The sequence below is a fragment of the Hylaeus anthracinus genome, unplaced genomic scaffold (genome assembly GCF_026225885.1).
Source record: "Hylaeus anthracinus isolate JK02 unplaced genomic scaffold, UHH_iyHylAnth1.0_haploid 2, whole genome shotgun sequence".
NCBI lineage: Eukaryota > Metazoa > Arthropoda > Insecta > Hymenoptera > Colletidae > Hylaeus > Hylaeus anthracinus.
Genome location: NW_026534838.1, coordinates 3,610,591 through 3,633,092, shown reverse-complemented (window position 1 = coordinate 3,633,092; position 22,502 = coordinate 3,610,591). Strand labels below are relative to the sequence as shown.

Sequence of the window (22,502 nt, the reverse complement as noted above, 5' to 3'; positions counted from 1 at the left end):
GGGCCTCTGGAAGCTCAGTCTAAAGAGGAATGTTGTCACTAGGGATTCTGGAGGTTTAATTTGAAAGGAGTTGGCAATTTGGAAAGAGGGATCACAGAAGATCGAGATTGGAAGTGTTTTGAGAACTTGAGTAGCTTGAAGATGGAGTTTGAATTTGTTGAGTCTAGTTGAAAGATGTTTCATGTTCGAAGAATGCTGTCATTAGGGATTCTGGCGGTTTATTTTAAAAGGAATTGGCAATTTGGAAAGAGGGATCACAGAAGATCGAGATTGGAAGTGTTTTGAGAACTTGAATAGCTTGAAGATGGAGTTTGAATTTATTGAGTCTAGTTGAAGAGATGCTCCATGTTTGAAGACTGCTGTCATTAGGGATTCTGCAGGTTTGATTTGAAAGAAATTGATAGCTAACGAACAGGGATCACAGAAGATCGAGATAGGAGGTGTCTTGAGAACTTGAGTAGCTTACAGATGGAGTTTGAATGTGTTGAGTCTAGTTGAAGGGATGTTTCTTTGCAGCAAGAGGGTCCTAAAATTTCCAACGAGCCTCAAGAAGGTCAGTCTAAGTAGGAATGTTGCAATTAGGGCTCCTGGAGGTTCAGTTCAACAGGTATTGGTAATTAACGAACAGGGATCTCAGAAGGCCAAGATAGGATGTGTTTCGCGAATTTAAATAGCTTAAAGATGGAATTTGAGTACAGTTTGGACGTGTTACATCCAGTTGCCTGTTGCTATCCTGCCGAAGTCGATACTCGATACTCTCTCATACAATGATACTCAACAATCTACTTATCAAACTCAAAGAAAATTAATCGAAGGAAGAGTAAAATTCTAACTCTGTTCCATTCAGAACAGTTTAGAAATTCAAACGTTTAATACTCGCCCATATGGCCTAACTTCCCCAGAGGGCAGTCGTTAACCTTCCCATCATCCGAAACAAAATATTTGTTTCGCGCGACCGGATGTACCCACCCGACTCGCCAATTTCGCGCGGTTCAAAGTTTTTCATTCAGCGGATTAGTTCCGTATCGGGGGAACGATCTGTCACGATCCTTAGCGAGCAAGGGTAGGGCGTAGAGTGTGGGGAAGGGGGAAAAAATTGCCGTGCCGGCGGTGCGCGGCGTGCGACGAATTAATTAGTTCGATCGCGGCGGGCAGCACGTCTTGAACGAGAGAGAACCGGCGCTCCACGCGAGCCGGTTTTGGATTATTGCGCGACGCTACACGCGCGGCGTACGTGCCTCACGTGAAATTACGCTTCACGGCTGAATTAACGCGTTTCGTTTGTGTTTTCTTCTTAGTCGGTACGAGTCGTCTCGCCATTGACTCCTCGGTACGCTTTCTATTCTAAATATGCCATCGTGCGGCATTTTATTCGAAATTCGTGCGTTTGCGTGTGAGTGTGCGTGGATTTCTCGGACGAGTCGATGGTCGAGAGATGGACGAATTCTGATGGACGAAATTTGAAGGCGATTTTGAGGCGAGAAGTTCGGTGGTTAATGGGTGAGCAGAATTCTTAGTTGATCTCCCATCGATTCGAAGCGGGGTATTTTATTTGAGTGTTTTAACACTTTCGCTGCGGATGAGAATAAGTAGCCGTTTGCTAGGAGCTGCAATTATGATATTTTTTTTAATGAAACATTTCTTACAAACGTGATTATTAATCTAATATGATTACTTTGAAAAAGATCTATTTGTGGTAACTTATTTTATATATGATATGAATACAGAACAAAAAGAATGAAAACAACCATATATTTTCAGTTGGACGGACATGTGCGTCATACGCAGCGAAAGTGTTAATTAGTCGTGTCAATTTATTGTTTCATTGATAAATTTGCATCGAATTTCGGAATTTTTATGCGGTACGATCCTCGATGCACCTCTTACTTAGTTATTCGTCATACACATGGAATAGTTTAGAATTTTATTCGAGTTCCAAATTTATTTTATTCCTTATGCAAATTTGCATCGAATTTTTTAAGTTTTCTTTACTCGTCTTGCGTATAGAAAAGTTTACAATTCGGTTTCAGTAGTAAATTAATTTCACTTCGTAGATAAATTTTCATAGAATTTCCTAAATTTTAGAAAATATTTATTCGATCTTCGAGCTTTTACTTACCCAAAAAGAAAATCATACTCCTCCATGTGTCAAGCTACAGCCACTGTAAGAAGTATTCGTACAGCAACCAATTTAAAATAAAACTAATAAGAAAAGAAACAAAAGGTTAATATTAAAAGTAACAAACTTTAATTTACGCAGAGTCTATTCTAAAAATATGTAGGAATGTTAATTATTTCTTCCGCCAAAATTTGTCAACAAAATAAATATATGAAGGTTTACTTTGAATCGATTCTTGTACGAATACTTATTACACCGACTGTATATAAATTGAATTCGAATATAATTATAAATCACGATACCTGGTCCACCGGACCCTTTCTATTTTCGATCTTGTTTATTTACGCGCTAAACGGAGTGAAAAAACCCCGGTAAGCTTCGACCCGTGTTCTCCCGCAGCTAACAATACCTCGCGTATTATTAGTCCCCCGATTATTAATAAATAAACCCGCGTTCTAGCACTTTCTAATACCCAATCGATACTCGGATCAAAAATAAGTTTCTCAAAATATTTCGCCCCATCGCGATGTCGTTCCTTCTCGTCGAGACTCGGAACAAAATCGCGATTTCCCGCGACTCGGTTGAATCGTAACACGAGTGGAGCGAGAAATTTGTCGAGCTGGTCCCTGGTGAACCGTGCACGACAGTAGGTTACCCTTGCAACCCTTGAGCCTCGACCCTTCCCTGGTAAATTCACCCCGCACCGCGTGTACTCGCACACCCACGCAGGCTAGTGACGTGTCGTCAGGTCCCACGGCGACGATCCTCCGGAGACTGGAAAGGCCAAGTTCTTTCTGGCACGATCGATCTTTCCAACGACATTCGCCGCTAAACCGTACACTCGCGCGAGATCTCGCCAACGCGGTATCTCCTACTCGAATGTTTCGATTCCTTTGCTGAAAAGTTGTTCGTCCAAAATGTTTCTCGAAAGTTGTTCGAGTTCCGAGCTCTGTCCGTTTGCGTCAGATCGTTCGAGCACAATCGTATAAATATCCAGATACACGACGATGCTAGAATTAATCAGAGAACGAAAGTGTGCGCGATACATCTACGATAGATACAGTCTCCAGAGTCGCGTGAGCTCGCAGAGAGTTAAGACACGTTGAAACGCGAGAGTGGTACACACGTGCGTACAATTAGAATGTTTATTAAACCCTTTGCACCCGAGACTCTCAGTCACCGTTAGCTTTCGCGCAGAAAATCTACCGGGAATAATGTTTCTTTAGGTTTCATTTCTTTGGCGCTAGAAGCGTCGATAAAATTACATCTTTGAAGTCAATCGAAGCTTGGCATTCGTGACAATACAGAATGTAGAATGTATAATGTATAATGTATAATGTATAATGTAGAATGTAGAATGTAGAATGTAGAATGCCATGAAAGCATCTCGAGTGCAAAGGGTTAATACACAAACGATAGCACACCGTCATCTCCCTTCTATTTACCTAAATAAATTTTCCTATGGAATAGAAATACTTTCACGCGCGATTGAAGAGTCCGTATATCGCACACAAGCCCGCTTTATCCTGAACAAATGAAAAGGTACGTTTCGGTCGAACCGGTGACCGTAAAATATCGCCTAATTTCACGGTACGCGTAAGCGTCGCGAGGGCATTCGCGCGAACGCCGAGCTAATAGAGCAGCGTCGATAATAAAAGCGATAACGATTCCGGTGGCGACGTTGTCAGCGAACCGCAGCCAGTCAGTCGAACGCGCTAATATTTTGATGCCACCGATCGATTGTCCGCGTTACGAGCACGCATTACAGAGCCAATCCAATTTCCAAGAATTAACCTGTCGTTGAACGGGACCGAGGTAGGGGAGGAACAACATCGTTTTGTTCGGTTCGATTCCGTGCGCCAGGATCGATTTTGGGATTGGTACGGTTATACCATTGCGCTTTCTTCCTCTGGACGCGTTACACAACACTTCCGCGTGTGTAACGCGTGACGCAGTACGCGATTAACTCTTCGAGGTACACGATTTCTAGGAAACACCGAACTCGTGCCGCGCGGAATTGGAACAACGTTACTTACACGGCTTCGAAATTAACATAAAACGACGACGAAAGAGTTTTAGTCGAAGCAAATTGCTTCGTAGGTTCCGCGAGTTATTCTATTTATTTTAGAAATATTTGAGAAATAGTCGCGAATATAATTTCAAAATTGTGTCGGATAAAGTTACAAGTATCAGCAGTTCGAAGCAGGTTATTTCAAATAGTTATTTCCTATTTTTATTTCAATCATTGCGATTTGCTCAGGTCCGGTTGAGCATCGGTATTTTTCGTATTCACCAAACTAGCCTGATTGAAAAATTCTGTGTTACAATACCTGATCCTAAATTTATAGCCTTTTGAGTTACGAATTATTGCAAAAGAAGATCGTACATTTTTTTTATATGATAATTTTAACCTCTTCACGCTCTTGGCCACATAATGTACACGTTTTTTTATAATTACAATTACTGTCAGTAATAAAAACAACCAAAATTTAACAGTGACAACAAAAAATCGTCCCTGAAGAGGTTGATATTACTTTTTATTACGAAAATAATAACCTAGAGCTTGAAATTTGCCCGACGGCGAATGAGTTGAGAATATTTCCAAGTTCACTATTACCCTGATACTACGTTTATAGACGAATCGCGAAGTTCGTACAAGTTTTACACGCGTTGAAAAAGCTTTGGCGTAAAGACGAGGGTGATCGATATATCAGCGAGAAGCGAAGTCGATTCGTGCCCCTCGAAACGTTATCGCTGGCTGCAGTGCAACGGTCTCTCCTTTGTACAATCAACTCCCATATTCAATTAGAACTTTGCGACCGATACGTCGACGCGTGCACTTTGGATTAATATGCTACGTGCTGATGGTACTTTCGGTCTATAAATGGGTTACGCCACCTTTGAGATGAAAGAAAGTCGGAAAAAGAATGTATTTTTAATCCAGAAAAGAGCGTAGCTCCTTGAACGCAAAATTCTTAGGACTAATCGAACTCCTTATACAGTATTATCTATACAGGGTGTAGCAGGACGGGTGGTACAACCCAACAGGGGGTGATACTACATGTAAAAATAAGTCGAAAAAAAGGAATAACATTTTTTCGTTTGACGCTTCGTTTTCGAGAAAATCGAGTTTGAAAATTCTATGCAGTACGCGTGGCACTGAACTATCTCCCCAAGCCATTGTTCGCTACAAGTTCATGATTCACTAATAAGGCGAGCAATGATATGTACGCGTCAACAAGGACAGCACTTTGAACAGTTTATTCAATAATGTTATGTAATTATCGTTAGTAATGACAATAAAACTAATAAACACTAACATTTCTTATTTATAATACATATCTAAGCCTACAGGCGGTCCAATGCCACGCGTACTGCATAGAATTTTCAAACTCGATTTTCGCGAAAACGAAGCGTCAAACGAAAAAATGTTATTCCTTTTTTTCGACTTATTTTTATATGTAGTATCACCCCCTGTTGGGTTGTACCATCCGTCCTGCTACACCCTGTATAATGCTCGGTATTAAATTATGGGATCGATTAAGAGAGTAACTTCTTAGTCTGTAAATCTCTATATTTCATCCTTTGTTTCTTGGACGCGGAAGGACGTCCTCTCGCCTCAAGATTCAAACTAAGAGGATGAAATATAAAGACTCACAGGCTAAGAATTTATTCTCTTAATCGATCCCATAATCTAATAGGTCATGGGTCCAACTACGAATGCAGCAGAAATGAAACTTTCCCTTACGAGGGACCCGGTGTTCCTCGACTCTACGTTTATTTTTGTTACGTTTATTTAATAATAAACCAACACTTGAAACAAGCGTAAGGTTGAATCGCTTGAACAGCTCGCTTTCGTATTCGACGAAAGGAAAAGTAATCGCTGCCGATGGCTCGCAACGTGTCTTTCCTCGCGAGTCTTCCACGTAATAAGGGTAATTACGCGCACCTAGCAATTTACTCCCGCGGTTAGGCGCGTTGTTGCTTCCACGTCGCGCAATTTGCGTACGGTTCTTCGGCCAGATGCGAGATCGTCGGTCGGACACGACGCCGCTGGTGTCTCCTATCGTCGAGGATCGTATCATGCAAATCGCGCGACCGAACGTACTGTGGATAAACCTTGAAAAGTTTCTCTGGGAACGCGGAAGTGACGCGTTTTATCGGGTCTGTTGTTTCGAGAAGTCGAAGCGCGATGCATCTTAATTCTCGTCTTCGTCGTTACTTTTGTATTAGGTGTAGAAAGTATATTACCACGTGTATTATTATAGTATATAGGAGTATGTATTATTATAGGAGTTTAAACGAAAAATAATTATTCTAACTTCTCGTATTATCTTTTTCCCCGAAATAATCGCCGTTGCCTCGAGAGACCTCGGACCTCGCGTTTCAAGATTTCCGTGCCTCCCGTTCCAGCGATCGCAAAGCCTAACAGGTGTTCGACACGCGTGCAGATGCAAACAACCGAAAGACATGCACGAACTTATTAAACTTGATTTACGCTGGTAGCTCGGTCACGACACCGTGGCCACGATCGCGGATCCCATTGTTATTGAATAACAAAGTTCACGTTTCGGAACAACGTGGAACGTTTAACGTGCGATTTTTATCCCGGCGATCCGGTCACGGTTTGCCGGCGATCGGTGGCGCTCGGTTTATGGCGGCGTCGATTCTTATGGAAATGGAATAAAGCGTTTAAATACGCGTGTCTATCGATAGCGAAAGTAGCAGACACAATTTTGTTTGGTTCGGTTGAACTAATTGGGCGGGTTATTGTATCAGGGGGACCAGAAAGTAATGTCGTTTCTGCGAATGGAAATATTTGTTTATTATTTACCAGCTCGACGTGTACCAATCAATTTGTATCGATCAGGTATTGAAAATTTGCACACTAGATGACAGAAGGTTATTGATAACGAGAACAATTATATAATTGATTGAAAATAAAAACATTTCATACATTTGTTTGTTTGAATTTCATGTAAAAGAAACGACATTACTTTCTGGTCACCCTAATATTAATAGAGTAGATAAATATATGCGAGTAGGTATAAGTGCTGATTTTATACACTCAAAGCTTTTCTAAAGCTCACAGTAGCTCGAACTGTTTTCTATGACAGTATACTATATTAACACAGTAGATAAATATATGCGAGTGGGTATAAGTGCTGATTTTATGCACTCAAAGCTTTTCTAAAGCTTACAGTAGCTCGAACTGTTTTCTATGACAGTATATTATATTAACACAGTAGATAAATATATGCGAGTGGGTATAAGTGCTGATTTTATGCACTCAAAGCTTTTCTGAAGCTCACAGTAGCTCGAACTGTTTTCTATGACAGTAGCAAACACAATTCTATTTGCTCCGTTTGAACTAATTGGGCGGGTTACTATATTAATACAGTAGATAAATATATGCGAGTGGGTATAAGTGCTGATTTTATACACTCAAAGCTTTTCTGAAGCTCACAGTAGCTCGAACTGTTTTCTATGACAGTACACTATATTAATAGAGTAGATAAATATATGCGAGTGGGTATAAGTGCTGATTTTATGCACTCAAAGCTTTTCTAAAGCTTACAGTAGCTCGAACTGTTTTCTATGACAGTATACTATATTAACACAGTAGATAAATGTATGCGAGTGGGTATAAGTGCTGATTTTATACACTCAAACCTTTTCTAAAGCTCACAGTAGCTCGAACTGTTTTCTATGACAGTAGCAAACACAATTCTATTTGCTCCGTTTGAACTAATTGGGCGGGTTACTATATTAATACAGTAGATAAATATACGCACTCAACCCTTTGCACTCAAACCTTTTCTAAAGCTTACATCAGCTCCGACTGTTTTCGCTTTCATTTCCCAACGATGAAGTACCGAAATCAATGAAACATGAAGTCACGTGCAAACGGAGATCCGATCACTAATCGACGACAAATCTTGGTATAGAACGTCGTTGTACCTGAAACACTTTGAGTGCAGAGGGTTCGGTTCCCGGAAAATAGAGTATTGCCGGCGATAGTTGGTGAAAGTCGTAAGTTTCGTGTCGGTTCTCGCGGACTCCGTGCCACGCTCGGCGTGTTTCGTCGCGAATTGCACCGCTCCGGGCCGGCTTACGAAAGACCGTTTTGCACGCCGAATCCCGATTCTACATGCATGCGACACGCGCGACCCACACCAGAGAACACACTGTACACAGCACACCTAACATGACCGATCGGTCTGATCTGACAGATCGTTGCCTGTCCCCAGGAGGCATACTCCGTACTTTGGCCAGCCGGACTACAGGCTCTACGAGTTGAACAAGAGGTTACAGCAGCGCACCGAGGTGAGTACATTCTTCTACAATATCCATTACAATTATAACGTCGTCGGTTACGAAGCTCAGGAAACTTCTATCGAAATGGAAATAAGAACTAGACTGGATCACCCAGTTATCGACAGTTTAAGATGTAACCGTGGAAAAGAACCCCTTGAAAAATCAATTGATCGGTATATTAAACCTTTGCGTTCGAGTGGCGGAGGACATGCGCCTCTGGGGGCGACATGTGCGACATAAAAGTGATTTTAGACCGTACGATTTCAATTTTACTTGTATCATAATATAGCCAATTATTCGTTAAAATGATATACATTGAGTCGTGAATGTTTTTAGATGTTTCTTTTCGAAGCAAAGTTTTTGATTTTACAGAAATTTATTATAAAAATTAAGGAAAATGCCTCGAGCGCAAAGGTTTTAAGTGTCTTTTACTAAAATAGTATTGATTAAGTTCGTTTAGCGTTGTTCCCAATAATAATAATAATAATAATACTTTATTTACGGGCTACACGCTCTTGATATCCAGTGCAACTTGATAACATGACCGCGAGAAAAAAACAAAAACAGAAAATGGAGACGAATACGGTGTCACTATGATGTAAAAGTGTTCAAGTGTTGATTTCGCATCTGTAAAATTGCGACTACTGACCTTTTAAAAACTAAAGGTGAGCCATGAAAGAGATCGATCGACATACTTACGTATGGCCATATATCGACATATGGCTCTGTTAGCCATCGCACACATTCTTGTGACAGAATTTTGTTTCGCTACTGAGGTACGCACGGTATGGGTTAATGTGGAAAGTATCACTGCTACGAAGTCGTCTGCTCGGAATAACGAAATTCAAAAGTTCTAGTATCCCGAGACATACAATTTGACTATTGATTATTTTAAAAAGTAGTGTTATGTCAGCAACAGTTCGGCGCTGCTTAAGCGTGCGCATTCGCACAGTGCGAAGTATATTATCGTATTCATGTTTCTTGATATCCATGGGTGTCTCTACCTTGTAAGAAACGTGCCGCAAGAATTTATGCTGGACGCTTTCGATCATCTTCATAAGGCCAACTTGTAGTAGATTCCAGATTTGAGTTGCATATTCCAGATGAGGTAGAACTAACGAGGAATAAAGAATTTTAAATGTCTGTGGTTGTTTGAAATCCACGGATTGGCGAAAAATGAAGCCCGGAGCTTCAAGAGCAGCCTTTTTTGTGCTATGGACATGCGCGACAAAAGAGAGGATAATATCAATTTTCACTTTCACAATCGTTCCAAATAATTGTAAATAATTGTAAATAATTGTAAATAATTGTACGAAAGCCAGACCTATGCGAAGAATTCAATATTTGTTGAAAGTCATACAAATAACGTAAGTAAAAAAGAAGAACATAAAAATTAGGTTCTCTTTTCCAAAAACGATACTTGCACGTAACAAAAATCATCGTTAGATCGTAGCTTTATATAGACATTTTATTGAAAAACAACGGTAATCAATTCGAATACCAAACGAATAAGTTTGTTTAATAACTCGTGGAATGAGCTGATATAACAGCATCGATTGAAACGTCGGGTTTTTGCTATCAGGCGAGTAAAGGCTACCGTGTCGACGTCGAATCCACCGGAACAGAAGTCGTCCCAGCGTTCGTGCTTCGATTCTCCGTGCATTATAAAATCATCTGGCCCATATAACGCGACCAGGTAAACCCCGCTGTCCTTTCCCAGATTCCTGATAACGCCGCGATAAGATATAATCCTCGGAAACGGATTATCATTCGCGCACATGTCGCGCCGTTTTCCGTACTATCGAGTTTTCCGTCGATTTTAGACGGCCCGGGGATCGATAGATTCTTTCCACGGGGAGACGAGGCTCGATTGCCAATGCGACTTTCGAGCCGATCGCGTGCGGAACGTCCAAGTCGAGACGCGTCGTCTCTTTTATGACCGGCGGTTTCCACCGATAGTCTAGGAAAAAAAGTTTCATAGCAGTTTAAAGCGACGATTCCGTCGGGCATTCCGTAAAACTGGACTCGCGATTGCGTTCGTTTGAGAAAGGATTCGTTTGAGAAAGGATTCGTTTCGAGTTAGAAACTCGAATTGCCGCGGGATGAAATTATAAATTAATTGCTAGTTCGAATGATTACATTGATAACGTGGCTTGGTAGTTCTCGGTGTCATTATTTAGAAGGTTATTCTTTTCTGAGATTAAAAAATAGTAAATTTGTACTCAAGATCTTTAGATAAATCGGATTTCTTTCTCTAATGTAATTTTATTCTTAGAGTTGACTTGAAGTAAAACTAGCGTGGAAGAAATAAAAATCCTAAAAGCGTAGTTTTCGAGGAAAATTAGTCTTTCTTCGTATCCACGAACGACACTCGCCCCTGAACGATACAGTCGACGATAACAGTGTTTGTAATTTTTTAATTTGTTGTCCTCGGGTCTGAACATTTGTCAAACGTTCGATGCTCGACATTTCGTTCGATACTCGATATTTCTAAGTAAAATATCGCGACACCTCGTGGCAATTAGCGGGGGTGTCGTAGAATGGTTGGGCGGCGCATTTGTCGCAGCGGGAGCCACGCGAGCGAGGAACGTTTTCTTTTTTCTCGGCCGTTGGATCTCGAGTAGTCCGTTTGTCTTGGCGAACAGTGATCAGTGCGCCATTAGGACAAGGCAGCGCGAATAATCGAGAAAAAAGGAGGTCGGGGTTAATGTGTCTTAATGAGCTTCTGATACCTAAACATCGCGTTCATTAATCTCCCAGCACCAGGCGGACAACCGGTCCCTCGCTTTCGAGATCTCGATATAATTTCGTCCGACCTCCAGGTTTTGCATTTGTCACGTAACAGCGATTAGCGGGGAAAAAAGTTGTATGCAATAAACCGTTTGGTACACTCGACTCTTCGTCTCTGTTCGTTTAGATATGAGCTGCTCGTTGCACGAATCGATTAACTCCATGAAACAAAAAGTCGAGAAGTGCGATGAAATAATGTGCATTGTTTTTTTTTTTTAAATTTCCTTTAGAATATAAACTCAACCGAAAGGGTTAATAAGATAGAGAAACACCACTAAAAGCGCAGAGATGTGAATGATGGAAAGGCTCGAGGAAGCAAAGAGCGAAACGAGGCTTAGCCGTCAATTTCGGGAACGTCATAAATATTCGCGACACGTCTGGGTCGCGTGTCAGCGATGCACTGACCTGCATTACCAAATGCAACGAGTTCGCAAGCCGAGTGCACGCGTTCGAACGCATCGACGCGAAGTCGAGCCGCTAACGAGCCGTGGAAATAGACGCCGGGCGTCGAAATTTCGCACGGCGACCTGACGAACCTATGGCAGCTCGTTTCGGCTTCGATCTCGCGTCTACCTTTGTTCCTGCTCGACTAACCCTCTTTGGTTTCTCTTATTATTTCGTCTCGATCGTTTCTTCCCCTGTTCGAATTCCCCGGATCCTTTCTCAGTCGTTCGTCTACTGTCGTTCGTCATTCCCTCTCGGCTGATTCGCGAATAATCGCGGTTAGGGTAGTTGTTTGTTTGCTAAGGTAGTTGTTCCATGAATCTATTTAGCGTAGAGTCTTATGAGTCTATTTCGATTTAAATCGACCGCTCCAGTTTTACGGGAAACGATATCAGAATTTTTTAATTTTATTAAGGTGAACCAAAAGTTCGTGCTGTTTACGTTGTTTCGGTTTGTGCAATTCTTTGAAGTCGTTCAAATTACTTCGTACGCAAGTGTTGTATATCACTTTGTACCTTTTGAAAAGCTCTTTGATCGTTCAATTTGTTTTCGGTTTAGTAAAATCATGGAAAATGTTGAGATTCGAGTCATGTTTAAGTCTTCGACTTGGACGTTTCTTTGAACAGGGAATGGAACAACTGCCTTTACGCTGGCGAAAAAAAAAATGTTAGTAAATGATGGAAATTATTTTGTTGATTAGTACCGAAGATTTCTTTAATAAATAAATATTTTTCTCCAGCTGAATTTGCATACATCCGCAGTCTAGTCATCGTAAGCGAGCTTTTATTCGTTGAACGCGGAGTGTAATTCTATTTTCATCGAAAGGATAACCAATCGAAAGTTATCTCTTATCCTGTTTTGATCTGGATTTTGATCTGGATTTTGATCTGGATTTTGATCTGGATTTTGATCTGAATCGTAGGGAACAAGTCCGTCGCAGTATCTCTTCCGTTCGAGTCCCTTTTCTTATTTTCCTTCGACGCCAAACAATTCGATCTCCTTTTCCCTTCGGGTACGACGCGTAGTTCACTCCCGGTCACTCGTTCGCGACATGGCGTGTCCCTGGCTCATAAATCATCTTTTCTCGCGCTATCGTCGGATCTCTCGAGCGTTGTCAGCGTGCGTGTGCACGGTTCACCGTTGTTTCTTCTGTAACTTTCGTCAAGCCTGTGCGACCAGGGAAATGGTGCCTCTATAGTTGCGAGCTTATTGTTTCTTTAACCCTTTGACTGCGACACGATTTTTCCTTGGAAATTCTAAGAGGCGTGGAGATGCGAATTTAAAAAAAATATCAGCCTATAGGGAACGATAAGACGGAACTTTTTTTATATTTACAGTTTACTCGTACGACGTTTAGTTTCGGAGATAAAAATTGAAAATTTATAAAACCTTTTTACTTAGGTCTGATAGCGGCGTGATCCTGTTGCTGTCGTCTTAAAGAAAAGAGAAACAACAGTCGAACAATCGAATTTAAAAAAAAATATCAGCTCATAGGGAATGACAAAATGAAAATTTTTTGTATTTACAATCTAGTCATACGACGTTTAGGTTCAGAGATCAAAATTGAAAACTTAAAAGACCTTTTTCCTGAAATTCAATTTTGGCATTTCAATTGTGGCATTTCAATTGTGGCATCGATAAATCTTTTTGGAAGAAACGTTACTTCACATTTTCAAAAAGCAATATTACAATCGAACACACCATCGCTTCCTCCGCGCATTGATTCTAATTCGAAAGCTCTCTGTACGAGCTACATTTCGCCGCGCGCTATCCGATCGCGCTGTAAGCTTCTTTGAAGCTTATGGTTCCGTCGATCCGGAACAATACATTCGAAAATCAATTTATTCCCGTGGCTTTCATCGACCAACCGTATCAGAGTTCCCGGTTTCGCTATCGTAATTGTTCGATGTTTCAACCGGTCCATATACTTGTCTTTACGATTAGAGCGAACACAAAAGACGTTCAAAATGAAAGTCGAATTAGAAGAAAATGATCTTATTTCGCTTCAATTACGACCGGACTCGCTGATTTCCCACTTACGCCAACACGTTGAAATAAACAAAGTCCGCGTCTTTTGAACAAAATTGAATCCATATACTTGCGTTTGCAATTAGAGCGAACACGAAAGACGTTCAAAATGAAAGTCAAAGTAGAAGCAAATGATCTTTGTTGAAAATATATGTATTGGCATTCTATATTGCGAAAATGACTGGATAGATGTGTATGTATGTAACCGATATCGATGTGAGTAAACAATAAAGGTAAAGGTAACGAGAAAGACGCGTGATAGCCAGTCTGTCGAAAATTTCTGGTCTACGCGAAAGTGCGAGAATAGCTCTGTAAAATTCTTTTGTTTAACCAGTCAATATTATCATTTTTGAAACCAATTACATGAAATGTAATAATTGTTCCTTGTTACGGATTTATTATCCACCTCTTGGTGTTTATTTAAAATTCCAAAAGATTTTCCAACAATTCCAAAGATCTTATTTCATTTCAATTATGACCGGACTCGCTGATTTCCCACTTACGCCAACGCGTTGAAATGAACAAAGTCCTCGTCTTTTGAACAAAATTGAATCCATATACTTGCGTTTGCAATTAGAGCGAACACGAAAGACGTTCAAAATAAAAATCAAATTAGAAGAAAATGATCTTATTTCATTTCAATTCTGACCGGACTCGCTGATTTCGCACTTACGCCAACACGTTGAAATAAACAAAGTCCGCGTCGATCTCGCAACACGCGATATCGTTTATTTACGATCGCGCGCTGTACATAATAGAACAGCGCTGTTTCCCCGAAAAGCAATAAATTTCATCGAGCCCCCTGTATCCAATTCCTAATTAGCAGGCCGCTCGAAATTCCGTGGAAACGGTCGAAGAACGCTGTAGCTATTAGGATCGCGAAACCGCCGTTAGTATACATAAGAGGTGGGCAAATTTTATTCTGGATCAACGAGATACGAATTCCAGATCTATTCGTAAGAAGGAGCACAGAATAAATTCTTTTGCCCGTTGAATCTGAAGTCGCGTTGGAAATTACTGTAATATTGATTCGGTACTCCGGGATACAATTTTATTTATTATTTATTCACAGATCTGGCCACGGTTAAAATTAATTGATGTATTATATCGAACATGTTATTTTATTCTGTGTTTATTCTCTTTGAAATCTTACTTCTCATTTATTCGCAGATCTAGCCACAGTTCAATTAAATATTATTTAAAGTGTTCTATCAAATAACACGTTATTTTGTTCTATGATTTTTGAAGCAATTGTGAAATTACTGAAATTGCGAAATTACACATATTGTTAGATTGGATTTACACTTCGCCTAGATCGATAGATCGCATCGAGGGCTACTGACGCGTTGTTTCGCAGCTTACCCTAAAATGCAATATACGACACCGAAAGAACCCAGCCGTACCACGTGGCGATTAGTGTAGCGAACTGTATTCTATTGAAATTGTTATCCAAAATAGTTTCATTTCAATTAAAATTTGCTCAAGTCTGTTTATTCGATATCAAATTTGCCCAACTCAGCTCGCGTACGTTCGATCGATTCGCGCCTTTATGCAACGCGTTCCTTTTCTTTTTTTTGCGAGCGTCACGAGAACCCACCGAAGCTTTAATCCGGACATATAAAGAAGTATTGCACTCGTTTCGCTTCAACGAACTGAATCCCCAGCGAAGTTTCTTTCGACTGACTTCGTCACGTACCGCGAAAGAAACTGCAATCGAAACCTTTCCGCTTCCTTTGCGAACCTTTTCGCATTTTCTCGGCACGTGCAATTCATAGTTTCTTATTTCATTAGCCTGATCACAACCACCTAGGTATTATCGCATTATAATACATATTATTGTATCAAAGGATTCGTTCGATATCTTTAGACAATTCATTCAACTTAAGGAGAGTTTAACGAACGTGAAAACAAAAAATTACAGTTCTTTAGTCCACGTGCTTTTCGTTCTCCTTACTTTCTCGGTTGCGTTATCTTTTTCTTTGAATTCGAGTGACTACCAATAATCTTGTAATTATTTAGATTGAACACTTTTTGGTTGATAAATCTTCTTCCTCGAAATTCAAAAATAGAATCTTTATGAACTAAATATTTGAAAGTATGTGAAAGGTAGACCCTTAGCTAATTTTAATCCGAAATCTCATCATTCGGTTAACGAAACTAAAAATTTGAAAGGAGTAACAACGCGCGCGCGCGAAAGTTGATTAACCTTAAATTTTTCCAAATCCCAGCTGGCGTCCAAGGAAATAAAACTGAATTCGATAAACGCCAGAGTCGCGGCGCGAACGAACGGCAAATTGAAACTGTAATTAAATAGAATCGTCGACTGGCTCTAGAGTTCTTTTTTTTTTTTTATTATTTTTTTTCCAAATCTATACGCGAATCGTTGTACGTTGATTGATTGTTTAATTGTTTACTGAAACGACGGCTTCGATTTTAATCGCGCAATTTTTTTAGCGGGTAGAACTTGAAAACCGGATGAATCGCTATAATCTCTACGATTTCGATGTATCGAACTCGAGCTCGTCCGAACGAGAGCGTTTGGCGGAGTCCGAGCTCACTTTTGCTGTTTCTGTGACTTATCGTCCGGCCGTGGAACATTAATTTTCATCGTTGCGCTTTGACGGATGCGAGACACGCTATCCGACGTAGAACACGACGGTTTTTCATCGTGACAGACGACATCTCATTTACCTTCGCGTGTTTCATACGCAGGAAAGTCGTTCCACTTCCCCATATTTTTTTTTTTTTTTTTTTATCTCCGTCGAAATAATCGCATTTCGTCAGGGCGACGCGATCGCTCAGAACACGTCAAAAAAAAAAGGGGAGAACGTGGAAGAATAATTTGTATCATTCGCTGTTACCTACTCTAATCCTCTAGAACAGGCGTGTAGAACTCGTTTTACCTTGTTTGTAAGTTCTCGAGGCTTAGACGTGTGAGTTTATGGTGCAGCAGTCGAAGATCTTTTAACCCTTTGACTGCGAAGGGCGTATATTTACGCCCCTCGAGAAATCGAGTCAGTGAACGTTTATATTCGTTAAATAAATTTTTAAAAAAAATATGAGCTTATAGGGGATGATGAGACGAAACTTTTTTATATTTAGAGTTTATTCATAGGACGCTTAGTTTCGAAAATAAAAATTGAAAAATTAGAAGTACATTGTAAAAATTGAATTTCAGGAAAAAGGTCTTTCTAAGTCATCAATTTTTATCTCTGAACCTAAACGTCGTACGAATAAACTGTAAATATAACAAAGTTTCGTTTTGTCATTCCCTATAAGCTGACATTTTTTTTAAGTTCACACCTATACGCCTCTTAGAATTTCCAGCAATCAAAGGGTTAAGGTGACTCGACTAATTTTCCAAAATAAAATAAAATAAAATAAAATAAAATAAAATAAAATAAAATAAAATAAAATAAAATAAGTAAAATAAAATAAAATAAAATAAAATAAAATAAAATAAAATAAGTAAAATAAAATAAAATACAATAAAATACAATAAAATACAATACAATAAAATACAATACAATAAAATACAATACAATAAAATACAATACAATAAAATACAATACAATAAAATACAATAAAATACAATACAATAAAATACAATACAATAAAATACAATACAATAAAATACAATACAATAAAATACAATAAAATACAATACAATAAAATAAGATACAATAAAATAAGATACAATAAAGTAAGATAAAATAAGATAAAAATTGATAAATAGGTATTCTTATATGGTCGAAGAACTTTCAAAGGAACTAAAGAATCGACCTTCAAAAATGGATAACTTTAGTCGCGACGTCCTGGCCAAGTAAAACGTGTAACACGAAAATGTTACACTTCAAAATGACAGCCGTTACGAATGCTGTTTTCTAAAATTATTGTGATTTAAATATCGTACCCCACGGCTTCGATTAACAACTGGAATTTTGTATGGAGAGCTGTCAATCCGATAGCACGAAGAATTGCATGGTACTTATTTATAATTCTGATATGGCAGCTGTCGATTGGAAGGGATCGAAACATCCCGCGTACATTATTCAGTCTTCAATTTCATCAGTCGGGACAAACAGTTTGCTTCCTCCAAGTATAAGAGCAGATGTATTATCAAATCCAAAGAAAGTATTTCAGAAACTCGAGTCAAACTGATTCCATCCATTCGAAGAGAGACAAGTAAATATTTCTGTTCCCATACTTACCAGGAGTCATTTTACTCTTACACGTGGATTGTGAAGAACAACTCGTATCGACTTATATCAAAGTACATGCAACTATCGAACTCTTCGTCACAAGAAAAAACAATGTTTTCGTGAAAATGATATAATTCCAAGCGAGGTCCTTCGATGCGCGTCAATTCACTTACGCATAGGTCTTTAGGTGTACAAACGTGGCTGATCAGCACAGACCTATGCTACTGCCGGATCACCACCGGCGTACTCGCGCTCTGATTGGTCTGGCTTTTCAGTTAATATCTCCTTAACAAACCCTCGGGCGACATTTTCGCTAAGGAAAAACTTGTTTCAAAACACCACCCTTTTCAAGGACCTCCAACATTTTTCGCGCACCCTGTATATTAACTTTCTCTGGACAAATTATATTATATACAGGGTGTCCCAAAAGTCGGGAAGGAGCCGGAAATGGGAGGTAGCTGAGACGATTCTGAACAACAATTCCCTTTGCAAAAATGTCGGATGAGGCTTCGTTAAGGAGATATTAAGCGAAAACCTCGACCAATCAGAGCGCGCGTAGACCGTTGGAGCGGCCGCGGTAGCGAAGGCTACTCGCTGGCGGCCGCGCTTGTACGCGAACAAGTGACTCGACGTGCATCGAAGGACATTGACGCTGCCGCCTAGCGCGTAGCCTTCGCTACCGCGGCCGCTCCAACGGTCTACGCGCGCTCTGATTGGTCGGGGTTTTCTCTTAATATCTCCTTAACGAAGCCCCATCCGACATTTTTGCAAAGGAAATTGTTGTTCAGAATCGTCTCAGCTACCCCCCATTTCCGGCTCCTCCCCGACTTTTGGGACACCCTGTATGTACGTTCTTGATAGTCAGAGGGTTAACCCTTTACACTCGAGGCCTTTTTCTCTGGTATCTGCCAGCAACTCGAGATGTTTTCTTAGTATTCTATTGCCGCGCATAGTAAACTTAGATTGACTTCGAAGATGTAGGCCGATTGTTATTTTATTGACACTTTTCGAGATCCGAAGAAGCTAAACCTAAAGAAACATTGTTCCTGGTAGATTTGCTGCGTGAAACCTATCGGTGACTGATGTCACCTCTCGCGTGCAAAGGGTTAATAACAGTCGCGAATGTGAGAATAAACATCGTTATAGAAATAGTTTAAAAATTGTCCAAACCTCCCCGCCCTCCCCCGGTTCTATTCCGCAGGGATTGGAAAGAGAATTAGAAGACCGACATTTTTTTATTTTCAAAGGGACGAATTTCGAGGGGAAATTCCCTTTTGTTTCGTCGCGCATGAAACACCGGAAAATGTCTGGCTCGCACGAGCGCTGATGTTTCGCTGCGTTCCCGCGATGCATCTTGCTCATCTTTGCAGATTCTTTCTTCCTTTTTTTTATTTTTAGTTTTATTTTTATTTTCACGAGCGTGTATAAAAAAAAAAAACACGCGTTGTAATATCGAGAAAAGCGGTAATGGGCGGGGGTGAGAGGGAAGGGGTAGCGAAATTTTTAATAACGTCCAAGTCGCGCTTCGGAACTTCTAATTTGAAAACAAGCTCGGTTCTAGCGGAGCTGTTCGCATGGCGACTGAATATCACGGACCGGTGGCATTCATCGCGAAAATCTATATTGCACAGCCCCGCAATTTTTCTACCTTTGCTGCTCTCTCCCGCGTCTCTCCCTCTTTCTCCATGTTACTTCGAAACGAGTCGAAATCACATAAATTCCCGATAATAAAGCCACGATGAAAAGGTTCAACGTTTCCGCGGGTCGGGCCGCGTGAGTGCACAATAATTACAGTTATCGAGAATTAGCGATGGTAGACATCGCAAATATTATAAAGGAACACGGATTTTGTTTGAAACATTTTTCTCGTGAAAATTATATCGCGGTATCCTTCGACCGCGAAACTCTCGGGCTTTATGCTTTGTACTTTTAGGGTAAGATTCGAAATTGTTGAATAGTTTCATTTCTTTGTAAGGAAAAAAATAGGCGTTCCCTAAATTTCGAGGGTTTTTTTTCTATTCCGTTTTGTCGTTATTCTTCGTACGGTAGCTTGTAAAGATATGGATTCGATTTTTTCAAAAGGTAAATTACCTTTTTTCAAAAGGTTTCAATAGGTAATCTCTAAATTTGGAGGATTTTTTTGACTCTATTCGATTTTATTCTTCATAGATCTAACAAATAATCTAATAAAAGTAAAGGTGAATACAAATCATTTTTTAAGTTTCTATTATGAGTGACTCCCAAAATGGCGTTGAATATATGAATTAAATTTTTTTCTGGGGAAAAAATAGGCGTTCCTCAAATTTTCATATTTTAACAATAAAATCAGAAAAGAATATGTTATTTTTTAAATATCCCTTTGCAGTGGCTTGCAAATTTCCATTGAAGATATGGATTCAATTTTTTTTTTGTTTTGAAAAGAATAGGCATTTTCAAAATTTGGTGAATTTTGTGATTCCTGACTTGGATAGAAGTACAGTCAGTCTCATAAGTACCACACCCTCTATAGCATCAAAGAAATTTGTCTAAATTAAATGCTACGTTTGCAAAGTTTATTTAGAAACATCGAACCTACAATTTAATTTAAACAAATGTCTGCAATGTAGAGGGTACGAATAATTATGAAACTGACCGTATGTCAAAGATGCATTCAAATTTTGAAATCAGTCGATCGCACAACATTTCCATTTTCGTTCCGAGAGATCATCGCTCTCGAAATGCGCAACCTCGAAATGACGTCTCGAAGGTTTCGAAATGCATTAATCGTGGCCCGGTGGATTTATCGTTTCGTTATATGAAATAAAATCGCGACGCGAAAAGTGAAATATAACTATTGCCGAATCAGTTGCCGGGTTAAAAATTCCGATCACGCGCGAACTCTGTTCATTATTTATTCTCGAAATGATTAATTGGCGTTGAAAATATTTCGAGTAGCTGCTCGCTTCCTCGCACTTTGGCGATATAAAATCAGCGATATAAATTCAATGGAATCGGTGGAAATGAACGGTTCGCAATTTCATTTTTCACCGTGGGAAATAATTTAGGAAAATCAAGAGTTTTATATTGCGAATTTCCGTAAACAAACGCATTAACCTCTCCAAAGATGAATAATTTTGTTCCGAGTGAACGAAAATTCAAACTATTTACCAATTAAATTCATCAATTTCATATCGCTGTTGCCGTGTTATATGCACTGGAAAATTTCGTTGTAAATGTTTATTCGTAAGTGCAGCGCCAAGTTCCGTATCGTAATATTTAAACGCAGGCACGGTTGACATTTTTATAAATCCATTTCTTCAATTTCAAGATGACTCCTTTTTAAACATTTGGATTGGTCTCTCTCTCTCTCTCTCTCTCTCTCTCTCTCTCTCTCTCTCTCTGCGTTATTAATTTACGTTTCTTTAACTTCATTGCACCAAAGAGGTTCTTCAACGCTCCATTAAAATATTTCATAACTTCCGAAGTAATCACTTTTTTTTTACCTAAGACCTTTAATACTTTTTTTGAAGGAAATATAATGACTACAAAAATATGGAGGTACTTTTCCTAAAAATTGGGACAAATTGTTATTATCGCGATCAAATTTCACATTTATTTTGAAGATACTACTGTATCAAAATCAACATATAAAAATGAAGGTAAAGATGCAAACGTAGCCAATGACACGCAAAGACCGTTCCTCCAACTTCGCGTTTTAATTTGACCAATAAATTATTATATTAACTGCGATAAAAATTCAAATAAGACGAATAAAATTTTTCCTTGAACTTCGCGCTTTATACTTCAAAAATAAATCACTATACTATCAACAAAATTATTGACAATATTACAAACTACATTTTCTACGAATACCTCACAAAATATCGATTGTTGCATCCTGTACCTCCGATTTTTTTAATTTCGCACTGTGCAACATCGCGAATAAATTGCTGCACGTCGGTCCAAAAAATAAAATAAAATAAAATTCGTCCCTCACTCCGGATCTCCAGGAATTTCCAAAGCTCTCACCCGGCGTGGGTGGAAAAGTCTTAGTTTGTTCCCCTAATCGCGGATTCAATTGCGTGTCCGCGCTGCACAAAAGGAAACGCTGAACGGAGACAAACATTATCCCGAGTTGTTCCTCTTGCGCATATCCTTCGAACGACGCTGTTTTTCCTTCTCTCGAGATCGTCAGGTACACATAAGTAAAGGGCGGACCCGATGTTTACGTAAAACTTTTCTCAGTATGCTGCGCTGAGGGAACGATAGAGGGGGAGGGGGCAGAGTACGCGAACAACGTGGAAGAAACGAGGGAAAAGAGGAGGAACAAGAAAGCGGTAAAGAAGGGCGCGCGGAGGGTTGAATGCCTCGCGAATTTTTCCTAGCCGAAGTTAGCCTGAAAATTACTTAGTAACGTCGTTCCAGGACTCGAAACTGTATTCCTTACATTATCGTACAGCCATACTCGAGATTCATCTTTGTAATAAATAATCTTTGTTAGAGGTTTAGTTTTCAAATTTGTAATCAACTATTTCTGGACTAGGACTGTTTAGTTTTTTGGAGAGAACATTAGGGGACTGTTTATTCGAAGAGATTTCAGATGGAAGCATTCGTTTTCGGGA

General features: G+C 39.6%; 1 protein-coding gene across 5 annotated transcripts in view; it reads left to right on the top strand.

Annotated features, from left to right (window-relative positions):
* The window catches only part of LOC128893021 (LIM domain-binding protein 2), a 175,582-nt gene that overhangs the window by 134,522 nt on the left and 18,558 nt on the right, over window positions 1-22,502 (top strand). For 3 of the 5 annotated variants that reach the window (XM_054153729.1, XM_054153727.1, XM_054153726.1), the window contains one exon: window positions 8,353-8,446. In XM_054153729.1, coding sequence (XP_054009704.1) covers window positions 8,353-8,446 — 94 coding nt within the window. The remainder of the gene's footprint in view (window positions 1-8,352; window positions 8,447-22,502) is intronic. The other 2 variants (XM_054153731.1, XM_054153728.1) reach the window with 1 other exon arrangement.